The following is a 17,801-nucleotide window of genomic DNA, read 5'->3' on the forward strand; positions in this document are numbered from 1 at the left end:
GAAATAAACTTGTTATTGACCTCAAAGGGGTGTTTGAAAAGCCTAGTTAATAAAACAACTGGAAAGCATTTGGCAAGAGTAAATGCTTAATTCCAGAAATAGAAATGCTGTATTAAATCATCCAGATCAATGCCTGGATGGTAAAGGATTTTTTGATAACCTCCTATTTCCAAATGCTCCCCTTAGTCTAGTTTGAAAATTACTCAACCTGGAGAAAGGAGTTCAGCCATTTTAATGGAACAACCGTAGGAACCACTGACCGTGCTGAGAATAAATTTATTCCAATACCCAGCATAAATTTTCCTGTGCTTAATTTTATTCCATTACTCCTAATTATACCACCTTATGATACCTTCTCTTATTTTCTGTGCAGTCACTAGAAATAATTGCAAGTACTTAGCAATCCCCTCTCGTCATTTTTTCAACCACATATATTTCTTTTATAAGCACACCAAATGTTCATTATACAGAATGTAATATTGGCAAATTGGTGTTTTCGTAAGTTGTTTGATGAGGATGGAAAAATTGTCTAAGCACTTTTTATGCCTGGGAATAATCCCAGCCCTGAGACAAACACAGGGACCCTTGTGATAGGGTACTTCAGAAGAGGCTTGGAATATAAGAGTAAGGTTGCTGAGGCTCCCTAGAAAGGGTTAAATATCTAGGTCAGTGTCTTTCAAACTTCAAGGGGCAAACAAATCACCTTTGAGATCATTTTTTTTTTTTTAAATTATACTTTAAGTTCTAGGGTACATGTGCACAACATGCAGGTTTGTTACATATGTACACTTGTGCCAAGTTGGTGTGCTGCACCCATCAACTTGTCAGCACCCATCAACTCGTCATTTACATCAGGTATAACTCCCAATGCCATCCCTCCCCCGTCCTCTCTCCCCATAATAGACCCCGGTGTGTGATGTTCGCCTTCCCGAGTCCAAGTGATCTCATTGTTCAATTTCCACCTATGAGTGAGAACACGTGGTGTTTGGTTTTCTGTTCTTGCAATAGTTTGCTGAGAATGATGGTTTCCAGCTGCATCCATGTCCCTACAAAGGACAAAAACTCATCCTTTTTTATGGCTGCATACTATTCCATGGTGTATATGTGCCACATTTTCTTAATCCAGTCTGTCACTGATGGACATTTGGGTTTATTCCAAGTCTTTGGTATTGTGAATAGTGCCTCAATAAACATACATGCGCATGTGTCTTTATAGCAGCATGACTTATAATCCTTTGGGTATATCCCCAGTAATGGGATGGCTGGGTCATATGGTATTTCTAGTTCTAGATCCTTGAGGAATCGCCATACTGTTTTCCACAAGGGTTGAACTAGTTTACAATCCCACCAACAGTGTAAAAGTGTTCCTATTTCTCCACATCCTCTCCAGCACCTGTTGTTTCCTGACTTTTTAATGATTGCCATTCTAACTGGTGTGAGATGGTATCTCATTGTGGTTTAGATTTGCATTTCTCTGATGGCCAGTGATGACGAGCATTTTTTCATGTGTCTGTTGGCTGTATGCATGTCTTCTTTTGAGAAATGTCTGTTCATATCCTTTGCCCACTTTTTGATGGGGTTGTTTGTTTTTTTCTTGTAAATTTGTTTGAGTTCTTTGTAGGTTCTGGATATTAGCCCTTTGTCAGATGAGTAGATTGCAAAAATTTTTTCCCGAGATCATTTTAAAATCAGACAATGATTCTGTAGGGCCTGGGATTCTGTATTTCTGGTGATCTCCCAGATAAGGCTTGCACCAGAGAGCCTGGGGACCACATTTTGAGGAGCCAGCATCTAGACTGGGAAGGTCTTTTGAAGTGGGGTTCAAGGTTCACTCATAAAGTGTTTGTTAAAAATATAATATCTTGATGCTCATCTGAAGCCTACTGAGTCAGAACTTTCAGGGATGGCCCAGGGATCTGCATTTAAAAGTATCTGCAGGAGACCTTGATGAGATCTAAAGTTTCAGAACTAATGTCTTAATTAATGTTCTAGCCCAGTGATTCTCATCCTTAGCTTTCCACTCAAATCACGTGTGGAGAATTAAAAAGTACTGATGCCAGGGCCTCTGGGAATGTGGCCAGGTTTGATGTTTTATTTAAAGCTCCCAGGTGATTCTAATATTCCGTGAAGGTTGACCTATTTGGGATAGCTACTTGAGTGTCAACAGAAATTTAGCTGAGCACTTTGGAGTTCAGGCTGGGTCTTCAATTTCCTTTGATTTAAATTGAGAGAGGGAGGGTGGGTACTCTCTGGATGCTAGGGTTGCCAGATTGAGCAAATAAGTATCTGGGATGCCCAGTTAAATTTGAGTTTCAGATAAGGAAGGAATAGTTTTAGGGTATAAGTATGTCCCATGCAATACTTGGAACATATTTATACTAAAAAGATTATTTGTTGTGTATCTGAAATTCAAATTTAACTGAGTGCCCTGTATTTTATCCAGTAACCCTATCCCTGGCTTCAGTTCAGAATGGATGGCCAAGGAATGCTGTTTCTCTGTCACTACTAGTGCAGCTAGCATCCCTGTTTTACTTTGCCAGTACATGGTTCAATCCAGGAAGTTTTGGATCGCCCACAACATTTGCGTAATCACTGCCACACTAAGCTAATGAGGCATGATGAGTAAATCACTCTCTTGCGTCCTTGGAAAAGGTGCAGGTGTTTGCAGAAGAGAGGCAGTTGAGATTCTTCAGGAGGCCCAGCAGATTATGATGCCGTTACCATGGTGTCCAGTCTGGCAGGAACCGGGGAACAGATGCTATGCTTTTCACAGGACGCTTTTCCTTCTGTCATGGCCTGTTTTCTTTTTGAATAATAAAGGTGCTTAGAATTCTTTGGTTTTACCATCTCAAGTAGTTTTACTAGTGAGTGTTGAAACAAGTACTTTCTAGCATGACTGCATCTACCCTATACAGCAGGAGACCTTTTTTAAAGGGCACAGATCTATTTGTGAATGTGGTAACTATTTATTTTATTATTATTATTATTATTTTTGCCAAATACCCAAAATTCAAGGTAGTGGTAACTATTTTGTAAAAATTTTTATATAGACATTTTAGGACTTCACAAGCCTGTCTATGAACCCCAGTTTAAAAACTCCCAATTCACAGTAAAAGAAAGTGCTAGTTTCTTGGACAGAGGATACTTCATTTCTACATGGTGTAAAGGTGGTCTCAGGTCATCTTCTCTCTCCTCCTCTTAGTAACTCTCTTGTCATTCCTGAAAGAAAGGTTGATGACAATGGAAGTTCTTCATTTCTGTCCAGCAGATAGCCCTGTGAAGATTTCTAGCCTCGAGGCCAGTTTTCTTCAGCCAGGCAAGCGAGGGGCAATTTGCTAATGAGTTTGAGGCTCCTCTTGGGCAGCCCATCTTGCAGAACTGTCTTAGGTTCAGCAGAGGTAGTCTAGGCCTTTGTGGGCCTCACCCTGTTCTTTCACTCTCCAATACATGATCCCAGTGGCTTGTCTCCTTGCCTGGCCTCCATTCTTAGGAAGCCATTGCTTTCTGGTTATCCTTCCAGGTTGCAGGGCTGTAGAGGTAGGAGTCAAATTGCAACAATTCCTTCTGAGCTTCCAACAGCTGGAAGAAACAACCCTGGAAAGAATTGATTGTCTGAAGGTGCTTAAAGGAAAGGAAAATGGAAAGTCTGTTGACAAGAGGAGAGATTTTTGAGTAAACCAAGAAGTCCTCTCTGAAGGATTTCACTTGACTGAAAAATGACAGACATAATGTTTAATTTCCCAAGTGGATGATGATGGATAAAAATCTTGAAGTTGGCTAAGACTAACTAGAATTGTAAGAAGTCAGAGTGGAATGGTGCTAGGCTGCTATTCTGTGCATGAATTCCCTAAAATCGATTTTGCATTATGTGGCCGTAGTCATAAAATAAAGCAAAACCTCTTTAATTCATACTGATTTGGGAATGTGTTGATTATTCTAAATGATAGGATTTATAATAAATGTCACATTTATTAGTTATTTATACAAAGCAATTAAAATTAGGTGAAGTTACTGAATAATCATGTTAAAGGGATCTGCTTTAAGGAATAGGATAGGATTAATTTGTGATTAAGATCAATTACATGCAAATGATGTTTGAAAACCTAAAGGTGTTGTTCACAATATCAACTTGCTCAACTAAGTCATTCTGCTTACTTAGTGGAAAGGTAAACTTTAGCCTGATTTGCCACACATCCTAAATTAGCACAGCCCCAATTTAATGAGGTTTTACTGTAAGCACAATTTGTTTCTGTCTGTGTCATCAAGATGGCCATCCTAGGATAAGATTTACATATGAATTGAACACTGAATAAACACCACAGTGATTTTCTTTTAGGTCTTCTGCAGCTAATTTTCAGCACTTTGTTAAATAACTTAATCTCTTTTGTGTTTAAGGGATTTAAGGACAATGTCTATCGACAGAGAAGAAAGTATTTTGTGGATGTGGCCATGGGTTATAAATAGTAAGTACCTGTATAACTCTTTCTTGTCACTGGCTAGTTAGGAAAAACACATGCTGTGTTAAACAAACCTGTCATCTCTTCACTTTAACTTTTGCAGAAGGCAGGCGTGAACCATTTTAAACACTCACCAACTCTGTAGGCTCTAAATGCCAACATTGATGTTTGACATCTGGGTATAATTGTAAAATAATGAGACCTGCGGGCCACATGCCAAGAGCTACATTTACACCATTGTGTTCCCAGCTCCACCAAGACAAAGACCATTTCTGTGCACTCTGCAGGTCTCAGAAACTGTGTTTTCATTTTAATTTTACTTTAGCCTTGACTTTTCAGTAACTCTCTTCAATCTCCTGCTTCCCCAATGAAAGTAGAGGATTCAGCAAGAATGGTGAAAGGGCTCATTTAAGGAGCCGTAATAGAAAAGACATGTGTTTGCTTTACATGGAGAGGAAAATTTCCTGTAAACTGCAGGGGTTATGGATGGAAGAGGAGGACCTCACTTTTCGGGGTGAGGACTGTGCATAGTACATGATGCTATGTGGTAGTGACAGGATGTGTTTGCGATGTTGTATGTTGACTGTAGGCCACGTTTAGAAAAATGCAGTGGTGGTTAGGCCTGTGTTTGTTCTACTCACGCTAGTATAACTCATAGATCATCACAAGGCTCTCTTTCCTCTGTCTGGTATGTGATCAGCTACAGGAAACTTGTCATCAGAACAAAATGTAAATCCATACCTCGTAAGGGAAAGATTCGTCCTACCCCAATTGAGAGTAGGTGTGAAACTTACTGTCCTGAGAGGCAAATGTGTCATTGGTGAAAGTTTAGGACATTATGTACATTATAGAGGGTCTCAGTATGGGCTTTTTTTATAAAAAGGAATTTGACACACAGGTGCTTAAGACAGATGAGAAGATTCTTCATCCCACCTCTCATTGGGCATCCCTAGCTTCCTTTGATGCTTAGGTGCTCTTCCCTTCATCCTCCCAAGTCCCAGGCATCCTTCCTCTTTTCTCTACCACATTTAGGAAAACCATATTCTTGAAAACCAGGACCACATGGCACATGCCCTTTCACATATGCCTATTCTCATCTCCTCTGTTCTAAGCACCTTCCTTGCCCTCTCTACTGTGACTTTCCATATCTTGCAATATCAGCATGCACTTGCCCTAGCCCAAGCCCAACCTCAGGCTCCCTTCTTACCCTCAGTACCACCACCCCTCTAGCCCCATCTCCCAGTGTTTCCTGATTAAATTGCCAAGAGAGGACTCGGACCAGCTGAGCTCACGTTTTCACCTCAGGCCCTGATAATGGTTGTGAGCCTTATGATTGGCTCCCCCTGGTCCACAGGCTTCTTCTGTGGAATCAGGTCATGACTGTATACGTGGATCCTTAGAGGGGGTATGGGCAGGGCAGTTTCTTTGTAGCATGACCTGCCAGAACATGGTAGAAGCTCAATGCCTGGCAGAGCCTTTTCCCTTAGATAAAGTAGATTGCTTTGTCACTCAGTCTGCCTCCTGAGTAGCTGGGACTATGGGTGTGTGCAACCATGCCCAGCTAATTTTTTAAATTTACTTTTTGTATTTTTGACAGGGTTTTGCTGTGTTGCCCTGAATGTTCTCAAACTCCTGGGCTCAAGTGATCCTCCTGCCTGGGCCTCCCAAACTATTGGGATTATAGGTGTGAGCCACTGTGCTTGGCCAGAAATTGTATTTTATATGTGGATGCTATATGTTTCATATATGTGTGTGTGTATGTGTGTGTGTGTATAAAATGACATGATTTCGGCTGGATGCGGTGGCTCACGCCTGTAATCCCAGCATTTTGGGAGGCTGAGGCAGGCAGATCACCTGAGGTCAGGAGTTCCAGACCAGCCTGACCAACAGGGAGAAAACCTGTCTCTACTGAAAATACAAAATTAACCAGGCGTGGTGGCAATTGCCTGTAATCCCAGCTACTCGGGAGGCTGAGGCAGGAGAATCGCTTGAACCTGGGAGGCGGAGGTTGCAGTGAGCCAAGACTAAGAGACTAGCTCAAGTGTTACTTATTTCTTCTTGATAGAATTCAAAAGCTAAACAAAGGCAAGCTGATGTTGTGGTGATACAAGTAGAATATATGAGTCAACTAGTTTCATGGAACTTTGATAATGAGGAGTCATTTGGTTTTAAAGAAAATATATTTATATGGAGAGGACAGAAAATGAGCATATAGTCAAAATGATGGAAAGCGAGGTTCTCAAAGGTTAACAAGATTTTGCATTTGCCACCTTTGCATAGCTAAAGAGTAAAATGAAGGTGTGATATCTGTAGGGAAAAAAATAGAAAATGGAGAAATTGATGGACATTTATATAATAGAGGGCTGGATGGAGCTGGGGCATTCCAGGATCTGGACCCAGTTTAGAGGGTTGGGGAGTGCTAAGGTTCAAGGGGCTTGACTCTTGGTAACTGAATGTTCAGGAGGCCAAGAGAGCCAGGAAATGGCCAATTCATCATTTTATAGTGAGAAACAACCCTCAAAGGACTCACAAAACCATCCTTATAGTCATGATAGCAGAGGAGGCCGGACTATAACCTTAGGCTACTTGGTGGATGCAGAGTCAAAGCAAAGGATATTTACCTAACAGAGTTTAGAATCCAGGGCATTATAGCCCTCTCCCCTGGATGGTGCTGAGACCAAACTGACTAGACAGGATAACAGCAGGCTTAAAAACTGGGGCATTGGACTCCGACAGTCTCAGCTTGTATGCACTCCACTGCTCCGAGCTGGGTGTGCAACCTCATTGTGCCATGGCTGTTTCATCTGGGAAGTGTGCCCAACAATAGGACCCATTTCACAGGGTTGTAGTAAGGACTAAAACAGAGAATGCATGTGCTGTACCTCACACAGAACCCAACACATGACCAATGATTGTAAATGTCACTTACATTATTAACACATCTCCCCCAACCTTTTCCACAGGCTGTCTTCCATTTCCAGTGGACCTACTGTTTTCTTCTTTAGGGATGTTAATACCATTGTTTATGTGCCATTTTATCAAATAATGTAGCTCAAAACATTCTTGGAAGAAACTGTTTAGTTTCCCATTGAAGGGCTGTTGCATATACAGAAGCATTTTGTGTTGATCTACATTCCTCTTTACAGAGAGATTTCATAAAAAGCAGTCATATTCCTCCCCACTCCCTTTTTTTTTTCTGCACATGGGAAGCTGCCAAAATACTAATAACAGATTGCCAGTACTTCTTGTGAGTGGATGGACCAAGGAAGGTGCCTACCAAAGGTAGTTAAATCAGGAAAGCACGAACCCAGGACTTGTGGGAAGTAGAGCCAAGGATCATTCATTCCTTAATGCCCTGTGTGCCGTCATTGCTAAGGTTTCTCTGAGTGTGAGTTTGAGGATGGATAAGAGAGAGACAGTCCTGTGTGTCACTTGTGGGCTCATGTGCCTGCTGTGGTGCTGGCGGGGGTGGGGCACAGACACTGACAAATTCCACGTGGGCCTTCGCAGTTGTGTCCAGGCTGCCGTGTAGCAGGTGAGGTTTCCCTTCAGTTTACAGGAGACAGGGATGCAGTTTCTAATTGAAATAGGTCTTTTTCTAGTGCTGATGGTTTTCTGAGTACATGAAGGAGAATGATGTGAATACCATAATCACTTCAAATAATCTCATTTAAGTGTGCAACAACCTGATTTTCCAAACTGACGTTTAGAACCACTTTGTCCAAGGAATGGATCATTTGAGGTTGGGGTCGTTTTGAAAAATCCGGCATAGGCGGTCCTCACAAATATAGTTTGGTGATAAAATTAGGGACCATGCTGATGGGGAGAACAATTCGATTCCCTTCCCTGCTGATCATTAGTTAAGACTTTCTGGACAATGAGAAGAAGTCAAACATGTGGTCAGAAATGCAGAGAAAGATGGAGTATGGATATTTTGGGGTTGTAATAGGGGTTGGCAGGATGTAGTTTGAGGTGTCTAAAGGTAAGGAGAAGGGAAAGAAATGAAATACAGAATAATATATATTGAAACCACAGCCAAGAAGCCCTCTGGGGGATTCGTGTTGAATACTATATTTTCTGTGATATTCTTGAAAGGATAAAGCAGGGGGGAAGAATAAACACAAGCAGAGAAAAATGAAAAAATTCCACTCTATGATGAAAAAACAGCAGGCTCAAAGTCTGTATTACCATGAGCCCGAAAGAGGAGAGGGAGCGGGAAAGCGCCGGCATGCTGAGAACTGTCAATAGATGCCACTCAGGCGAGCTTCTGATTGACAGTGCTGCCGAGAAACATGATTGATTACCCAGAGGCCCACAGCCGCCTGCAGACATGAGTGTGGGAAGGCCTAATTGCCTCACCAATAATAGCACAGGAAACATTCATTAGTGCAAATATCATTCTTCATAGAAGATCTGAGAATGAACACCCTGGATCGAGAGGACACTGTTTCTGAAATCATCTGTGAGAGAATGTCTAACACACAGATCACGCCTCTCCTCCCCCGCCCAAATAAAATAAATTCTAGTATAAACAGGAAAAAAGTACTCCATGATTAGATAATGTGATGTGCATATAGACTTGCAGTTCAGAGGAAATGGAAGTGCGTGGGGGGCAGATGGCATGTGAAGGAAGAGGAAATTGTGACTGCGATGTTGTAGCTGTTAGGTTTGTCTGAAACTGTCCAGTTTTCTGTCTTTGGTGCCTTCATATTTGAACCTTAGCATTAACTTTGCTGCATTTCTGTGGACTTCACAATTACTATATTGTTGGGGGAAAAATCAATGATACATTTTTTCAGTTGACTGGAATTAAACACATTTTTCTTTTGGGGGCTGTTACAATGATTATTCCTCAACGATATACATGCATATTTAATTTAATTATATTTTTCGTGGGGATGGTGGTAGTTATTTCAATCCATCTTATTCTTTTGGAAAGAGGCCCTGAGCTCTAGCTTTAATTATGCCACTCTTGTTTGCTTAAATTGATTTTGAATATTATTGTGATTGTGTTTTATTATGAATGTACTTACTCCTGGTTGAAAGTAAGGTAGCACATGAACCTCATGTTCTTCTCACGGGGCTGCTTCCTCTTTGATTTATGTATTTTTATCCATGGAATCTGAAATGTAAATAGACAGCTACAACTGTCAATAGGTAAGGTAAACAAGAGAGTTTCAGCATGTCAGAATTTCCAACTCTAACCTAGAGCCGGAAAATTCCTTAATTTGCCAAGAAAACTCATTTGATTTCGAATTCAGGGATTCAAATCATCCCTTAACATTGCTCAGCCTCAGTTTTTCTCCTCTGTAAAGTGGAGATTAAAATATCTCTTCTGCCTCTCCTGGGAGTTTGTTTAAAGGATTAAGTGAAGTAAGTGGGGCATTGCTATACAATGTACTTTATTATCCTTATTAAAACAAGAATCAAACACTCTAGACCAAAGGCATGGGGTTTACTCAGACCGCTGACAACATAAAGGCATTGGCTGTATTTCCTATTTTTCTTTAGATCCGAGAGGCAGCGTGTGAAGTTGTTAAGTGTCAGAAGTTGGAGCTGCACTGCCTGGGGTGAATCCCAGCTTTACCATTTACTAACTGAGTGACCTGGGCAAATTGTTTAAATCTTCTGTACCTCAGTTTCCTTATCTGTAAAATGGGGATAACTCTAGTACTACTTTATAGGATTGTTATGTGGATTACATGAGCGAATATAGTAACAAAACTTAGAACACTATACATGCTATATAAAAATTTGATAATATTGTTATTTTCTCACTTCAAATGATCTCTTCTTTTTGTCTGTCCTCATGCTCCAAATCATTTTATTACCCTTTGGTTGCCAGCCATCTCCACTCCCCTTGGCCAAGGCTTTTGTGCAATCCTGACTTCTGTCTGATTTTTACACTATATTAGTTATTGCTACATAGAAAATAATCCCCAAATTTAGTACCTTAGAACAACAAACATTTATTATCTCACATAATTTCTGAGTGTCAAGAATTTGTGAACAGCCTAGCTGGAGGGTTCTAGATTAGGGAACTCTAATGTAGAACCCTAATCATAAAGCAAACTGTTGACCAGGGAAGCAATCATCCAAAGGCTTGACTGGGGCCGGAGGACCTGCTTCCAATATGGTTACTCACAGGGCTGTTTGCAGGAGGCCTCAGTTTTTAGCAACATGGCCTCTCTACCAGGCAGCCTGAATATCTTCAAGATATTGTAGCTGGCTTCTCCCAAATCACGTGATCCGAGAGAGAGAGCACGGCAAAATCTATAATGCCTTTTATAACCTAGCATTGGAAGTGACACACCATCACTCTTGCCGTATCTGTTAATTTCATAGATCAACTGTGCCACATTGTGGGAAGGGAGACATTAAGAAACTTACTAAAGGTTACACAGCTGATCGTGCCACTTGCGTAAAACACCAGGTATAGATGCTTCAAATTCCTTGGAAATAGAGCAGTAAATTGAAGAGTAGAACTGAAGCAAATATTTGTAGTTCTAGGGTCATTTCCTGGATGGCCAGAATAGTTTCTGAGTAAGGTCACTTTTAGAGGTTTCAAGAATGCCGCTGGTAGAATCTAAATGTCCGCCCAAAATTCCACACCCTTTTCTTTTTTGTTTTCTGAACAACAACAAAAAAAGTGGCTTTAGCAACTTCCACTTGACACAGGTGGTTTCATACACAAGCTGGAAATAACAGTGACAGAACTAAGTGACTTGCCATTTGTAAAAGTTATTCTCCTTACAGAATTCTCAGCATATTTGAAATGCACAATCCTTGTAAGTATTCAATATACTTAGAACTTTATGGACTCAGAACTCAAACCAACCCTGTGACACTGCAAAACCATGCTGTTTCTCGCAGGTTGTTGGGGACATCTGCCAGGGTCTGGCATGGCAGTAGCATGTTTCCATTCCATGTGCTGATTTTTCCCTCTCTCCCAGGCCCCATGCTCTTCTCCTCCTACCCAAAGCCTGACCCTCGTGAGACATAGAATGAATGGAAATAAACACAGCTGGGCTGGGGCTTGAAAATTAATTGCCAGGAATGTGTCACTCTGGTTTTTACTAGCTGCTAGCCTATTTATTTCTTGATTTTTTTTGATTTATAAAATTGCACCCTTTGTGATTCATTTGCTCTGAGTGTAAGTACACAGCTAAACAGAGACCCTAAAACAAAACAGCTCCAAAAGAGAACTAGCATATTTGAAAAGTGCAATCACCAGCTCAGCAGGCACCTTCAATTTGGGTGAGCTTGTGAATATTCTACTCAGCTCCATCAGAGAGACAGAGAATTTTCTCCTTTTACATGCAGTGGTGGTGATGCTAACCTTCTCTTCTCATCAAAGCACAGAAGGGCGTTTTCTTTTTTTACCCCTCCTCTTCCTGCTTATACCGCCAAGTACTACATGATGTCAAAACAAAGCCCTTTGGGACTGAGATTTGGTAACATACAGTGCATTTTAAGATATTTGAGTAGATACGTAAATATGGAATGGATGTGCCTTGGAATGAACATATTGGATTTCCAAGCCAGTATCTCACTTCTTAGGAGGTCTTCTCAGTTTCCTCTTTCACTAGATGACTCAGCCATAGGTCTGCAAAGAAAAAGAAAGAGATGGATGATCAGAGACCAATAAGAGTAGACTGCAGACTTGGAGTAGAGCTGTTTTGCTGCCCTGCCTCTCGCGCCCTAGTGCTCAGTACTGAGCGTACTGGGGTTTCTTCCGCTTGCAGGGAGCTGTGACAGTTTAGCTTTGTGTCTGAGCTAGGGGATTACTGCTGCTGAGTTTTTCCTAAGAGGCATTTGCAATTATTGCAACTTGCAGAAAAATAACTGGGGTGGCTCTACCTCTCCACCTTTCCAGAAATTTCAGTTGACCTTAGCATTTCTCATTTCATGAGAGAAGAGGCATGATTTATGGATCCTGCTTGGTTTCAGAATGTAGCTTAAAGGAATACATTACTAACAGGAGTTGTGAGTGCCACATTACCTATTTTTAGATAGGCGAATCTTAATTGGAAACATAACAAGTAGAAGGTAGAGGAAGAATGGAAGGGAAGGTTATGCTTTCTTAACAGGGAAAAAACTTAACTGGGGGGTTGCAAGTTTTTCTTATTAATGATGTTTTCCTCATCAATTTCATTGACAGATAGTCACCTTGATGAATTATAGGCTCTACTGTGATGTGAAACCAAGCTTTAATTTTTTTCCTTTCTCTGCCCTTTTGAGAAGAGGCACCTTAGAAGGCAAATATGTTTTCTCCCTGACTGAGCTAATTTTATCCCATTCCATTATCTTCCATTGATTTGCTTTCCCAGGTTTTGAATGAAACTGAGATATATGTGGCTGTTTGGGTACTTTGTGACTCCTGCATAAACACCAGTTGTTGATGCTTTAATTTCTCTGAAATGAAGCGGTAAATTGAAAAGTAGAACAAAACCAAATATTTGTAGTATTGGGGTCATTTCCCAGATGAGTAGGATAGTTTCTGAGGAAGGTCATATTAGGGACTTTTAGAGTGCTTCTCTTGTAGAATTCAAATATCTTTCTCTGCCCAAGATGCCACGTCTTTTCTTTTTTAAAAAAATCTGCTTAGCAACTTCCATTTGACATAGGTGGTATCACACACAGGTCGAAAACAAGACCAATCGAATTAAGTGACTTGGGTTTTTATAAAGTTATCCTTCTCTTTACAGAAGTCTTAGCAGATTTGAAATGCACAGTTCATATAAGGATTTAAAAGACTTCAGGCTTTATGGGATAATCATTTTCATGCCAAATGTTTCTCTCTACCTGAAGCGCAGCTCAATGGCTGAAAGGAAGGGAGCCTGAGAGTTGCAAAGAAAGACAAAAGGGAAAATTGATTTGGAAAAGGTTTCTCCTTTTTGCTTTTTGGGCTTGGTGGGTTTTTTAGATGTGTGTGAATGCCTCAGTAGGATGCTGTCTGATTATAGTGTGGCTCCCACAGCTGTGGAAAACATTAACGCAGTATGGTACTGTATCACTTACTGACAAGGACAATAGTTGCACCAAATTCTAATGTGTTTCACAGGGAAAGAGGTATGAGTATTTTTACTTTAAAATGATTTTCATGAACATGAAGGATTTGAATTACTTCTACAGGTCCTGCTTGAGAGGTGAATGGTTTACGTGGAACAGTGCTGTTTTGTCATCTCCAGACCTGTTCCCAACCCTGCAGGGAAGTGATGAAATTTCATTCATTTTTATACACCTGGAGGAAGAGAATCAACCATATTGAGTACCTATTAGGCACTAGGCACCGGCCAGGATGTTTTACAGATGACCTCTCATTTGATCCTCACGATGTGAGAAGCCTTACTTCCCTGTTTTGAATGAGGAAACGGAGGCCAAACCTTGATGCTGGATCCGTATTGGGTACTCAGTACATTGTACTGATATGTATTGGTCAAGAGTGGGGTCTCTAGAGCTAGCCTTCCTACCTCTGAGTCCGCACTATTCTACTTACTAGCTGTTTGATCTTGGACAGATTATTACATTTGTAAGCCTCAGTTTCTTCAACAGTTAAGTGAGGAGATGAATAGTCATTTAGTGACTCTGTAAGATAAGCATTATATGACATAATCCCTGTAATGAACTATTATAGTGTTGTTATTGTTACAGTGAAATGGGTGGGTGAATAAATGAATGCCATTATTAATTTGCACAGGGCCATGAGCTGTAGGATAATCATGCTTCTTCATCTATCACTCTGAAAAAGATCAGGGCCTAGTAGTTAACTGTGTTCTGTCCCTTTCAAACAAGGTGCAAGATGTATCTGATTAAATCTGTGGCTCTTAGAGACTCTACCTCTGTGACTCTTCATTCTAGTGGCCCGAGACTGTTAGCTGCTATTGGCGACTGGGAATTTTAGCTCTTTTCTGTATCAAGTTCTTTGAGCTCAAGCTCCTTGTGTATGTTGAGCATGCACATATTGATGGATGTTAGATACATTGTTGTTGCTGTTGATATTTAATTTCATGATAGTTTTTGCAGATGAAAATCACTTCTCTAGAATATGAAGAGGGCTTTCTGCCAGGTGAGAAAATGGTGGGAAGCCCTATCCTGTGGTGCACAGGACAAATAAAAACAAATAATTTCTAGGAGTTAAATCTTTGTTCTCCCTGAGGCTCCCTAGGTGCAGTAGTTTATTTTCATTATGTCTCTTGTAAAGGCAGCACCAATATTAACAATGTGAACAAAGCAAACTAACGTTTTTGTTTGCTCCCATCTGAAAGTTCCTTAGGGCCCATAGACTCATTTACGAAAATTCATGTGCGCAAAACTCATTTGCAAAAGCAAATAAAATATGTGATCGCAAATGCTCTTTACCTGACTGGCCTAGGGGACTAACTGAAAATGCGTTTATGCCTTTATATTTACTCTATGGCATGGCTTAGCAGTCATGGGGCTCCTAACCTCCTCTACAGAAGAGTCCCCGTCAAGCCACGTATGTCAGCTGACTTGACTGTGTTTTGAAATTTAGGCATACTTTAGATGGTTGTTAAGTTGCTGTACTGATTTGTGAGTTTTTGTTTGTAAAAAAATATTATTAAATCATTGTGCTCTGTAGCCTTGAAAATGCTTTTGAAGTTCATTCATTACAATGTCCAGCCAAGGAAACATCTCTGTATTTGGTTGAGTTTGGACTTTTCTCTCCCTTTGGGTTTACATATGCTGCTTTCTTTCCTGGTGAAAATTTTGGTTACAAGTATGACTGAGTGATGATGTCTAGACAAGGGTCAGGAAAACTGAATGGAGAAAATTAGCAAAAAGGAACCCTTGCATGTAAATTGTACATAGGAATAATTGGAAGTTACCAGAAAGTTTGTTAAAATCCTGAATCTTTGCTTTTTGCATAGTAATTGAAATATATGAGGCAAGACAAATACATATCTGCCAGACTCTAATGTATAACTACTTTTTCCCCAACATTTAAATTTGTGTTTTGCTTTAGGCTGATTGATTGATTTTCTCACTCAACAAATATTATTTTTTTGTTTTGTTTTGTTTTGAGATAGAGTCTCTGTCATCCAGGCTAAGCTGCAGTGGCATGATCTCAGCTCACTGCAACTTCTGCCTCCTGGGTTCAAGCGATTCTCCTGCCTCAGCCTCTCTGGTAACTGGAATTACAGGCACACGCCACCATGCCCAGTTAATTTTTGTATTTTTAGTAGAGACAGGGTTTCACCATGTTGGCCAGGCTGGTCTTGAACCCCTGACCTCAAGTGATCCACCTGCCTTGGCCTCCCAGAGTGTCGGGATTACAGATGTGAACCACCGTGCCTGGCCTGAACAGCTCTGCATTCCAGGCTCCACCCTGGGTAGCAGGGATACAAAAATGAACAAAGCAACAAAAATCTCTGCCTTCAAAAAGTGTGTATCCTAATAGGGAGACACATTTAGCAGAATAATATTTTGAATATTTTACTTTTTGCTTTTTTGCCTCTGGGCATTACTGATAATATTTTATCATAAATTTATTGAGTGTCCTTTATGGTCTGAATTCTGAAGTCTAATTTATCAAATGCAGGATTCCCAGACTTTTCTTACGAATTCTTGGAAGTCAGTAAATAAAAATTACATTTGTTTTCTGGTTAACCCTTAATTAGAATTCATCATTAACTCCATTTAGTGTGTGTGTGTGTATATATATAATATATATGATTATTTTATATATTATACATATCATATATATAACCATATATATATTATATATACTAATACTATGTATTAGTGTATGTGTATATATATGTACTGCCCAAGAGACCACATGTTTTCTTTTTTAAAGTATCTGCTTAGTGGCCAGGTACGATGGCTCACACCTGTAATCCCAGCTCTTTGGGAAGCTGAGGTGGGTGGATCACGAGGTCAGGAGTTCAAGACCAGCCTGGCCGATATGGTGAAACCCTGTCTCTACTAAAAATACAAAAATTAGCCAGGAATGGTGGCATGCGCCTATAGTGTCAGCTACTCAGGAAGCTGAGGCAGAGGAATTGCTTGAACCTGAGAGGCAGAAGTTGCAGTGAGCCGAGATAGTGCCACTGGGTGACAGGATGAGACTCTGTCTCAAAAAAAAAAAAAAAAAAAAAAAGAAAAGAAAAGAAAAGAAAAAAAATCTGCTTAGCAACTTGCATTTGACACAGGTGGTACCACACACAGGTTGAAAACAAGACCACTTGAATTAAGTGACTTGGGTTTTTAAAAAATTATTCTTCTCTTTACAGAAATCTCAGCATATTTGAAATGCTGAGAATTCTTGTTGAAACCCACCAAGCCCAAAAAGCAAAAAGGAGAAACCATTTCAGAGAAATTAAAGCATCAACAACTGGTGTTTATGCAGGAGTCACAAAATACCCAAACAACCACATATATCTCAGTTTCATTCAAAACCTGGGAAAGCAAATCAATGGAAGATAATGGAATGGGATTTTATATATATGTGTGTGTGTATATATACACACATACATACTGGCAATATTCTGGGCATATATATACACATATATATTAGTATATATGCTTATTATATATTATATATTAGTATATATAGTATTCTGGCAATATTCAGAATATATATATGTGTGTGTGTGTGTGTGTATGTATATATATGTAGTTGTTTTGCTTTGAGACAGAGTCTCTGTCGTCCAGGCTGCGTTGCAGCGGCGTGATCTTAGCTCACTACAACCTCCACCTCCTGGGTTCAAGCGATTCTCCTGCCTCAGCCTCTCTAGTAGCTGGAATTACAGGCACACACCACCATGCCCAGTTAATTTTAGTATTTTTAGTATTTTTGTATTTTTAGTTGATGCAGAATATATATATATATTCTGGCAATATTTTTCCAGTCTCAGAGGCATAAGCAATCTTCTTGAATACTCATTCAGTATTTGGCTGTACTCTGTAGACACCTGGATGCAGGTGATACTATTTCGTGAAGGTGGTACCAACTAATGTAGTACTAGGCAACACTATGGTCACTGGCTAAAAGTGAGAGTCATCAATTACTGATTGAAATCTCTACACACCTGGTGTGACATCTCAGTTGTGAGACGTGCAACAAATGCTTGATAACAATTAATTATAAATTTTGTGATGATGAATTCTTTTTTTTTTTTACTTTTAGTTTAGGTTTAGGGGTACATGTTTGTTATATAGGTAAACACGTGTCATGGGGTTTTGTTGTACATATTATTTCATCACCCAGGTGTGAAGCCTAGTACCCAATAGTTTCCTTTTCTGCTCCTAGCCCTCCTCTCACCCTCCACCCTCAGGAGACCCCAGTGTCTGTGGTTTCCTGCTTTGTGTTCATAAGTT

At 40.2% G+C, this 17,801-nt stretch overlaps 1 protein-coding gene across 1 annotated transcript in view; it reads left to right on the forward strand.

The window, feature by feature from the left end:
• TPH2 (tryptophan hydroxylase 2) overlaps positions 1 to 17,801 on the forward strand; it is a 94,300-nt gene that overhangs the window by 7,386 nt on the left and 69,113 nt on the right. Inside the window, exon 5 of the mRNA XM_005571552.5 lies at positions 4,396 to 4,463. Within this exon, the coding sequence (XP_005571609.3) occupies positions 4,396 to 4,463 (68 nt within the window). The remainder of the gene's footprint in view (positions 1 to 4,395; positions 4,464 to 17,801) is intronic.

Source organism: Macaca fascicularis, chromosome 11 (genome assembly GCF_037993035.2).
Source record: "Macaca fascicularis isolate 582-1 chromosome 11, T2T-MFA8v1.1".
In the NCBI taxonomy this organism is placed as follows: domain Eukaryota; kingdom Metazoa; phylum Chordata; class Mammalia; order Primates; family Cercopithecidae; genus Macaca; species Macaca fascicularis.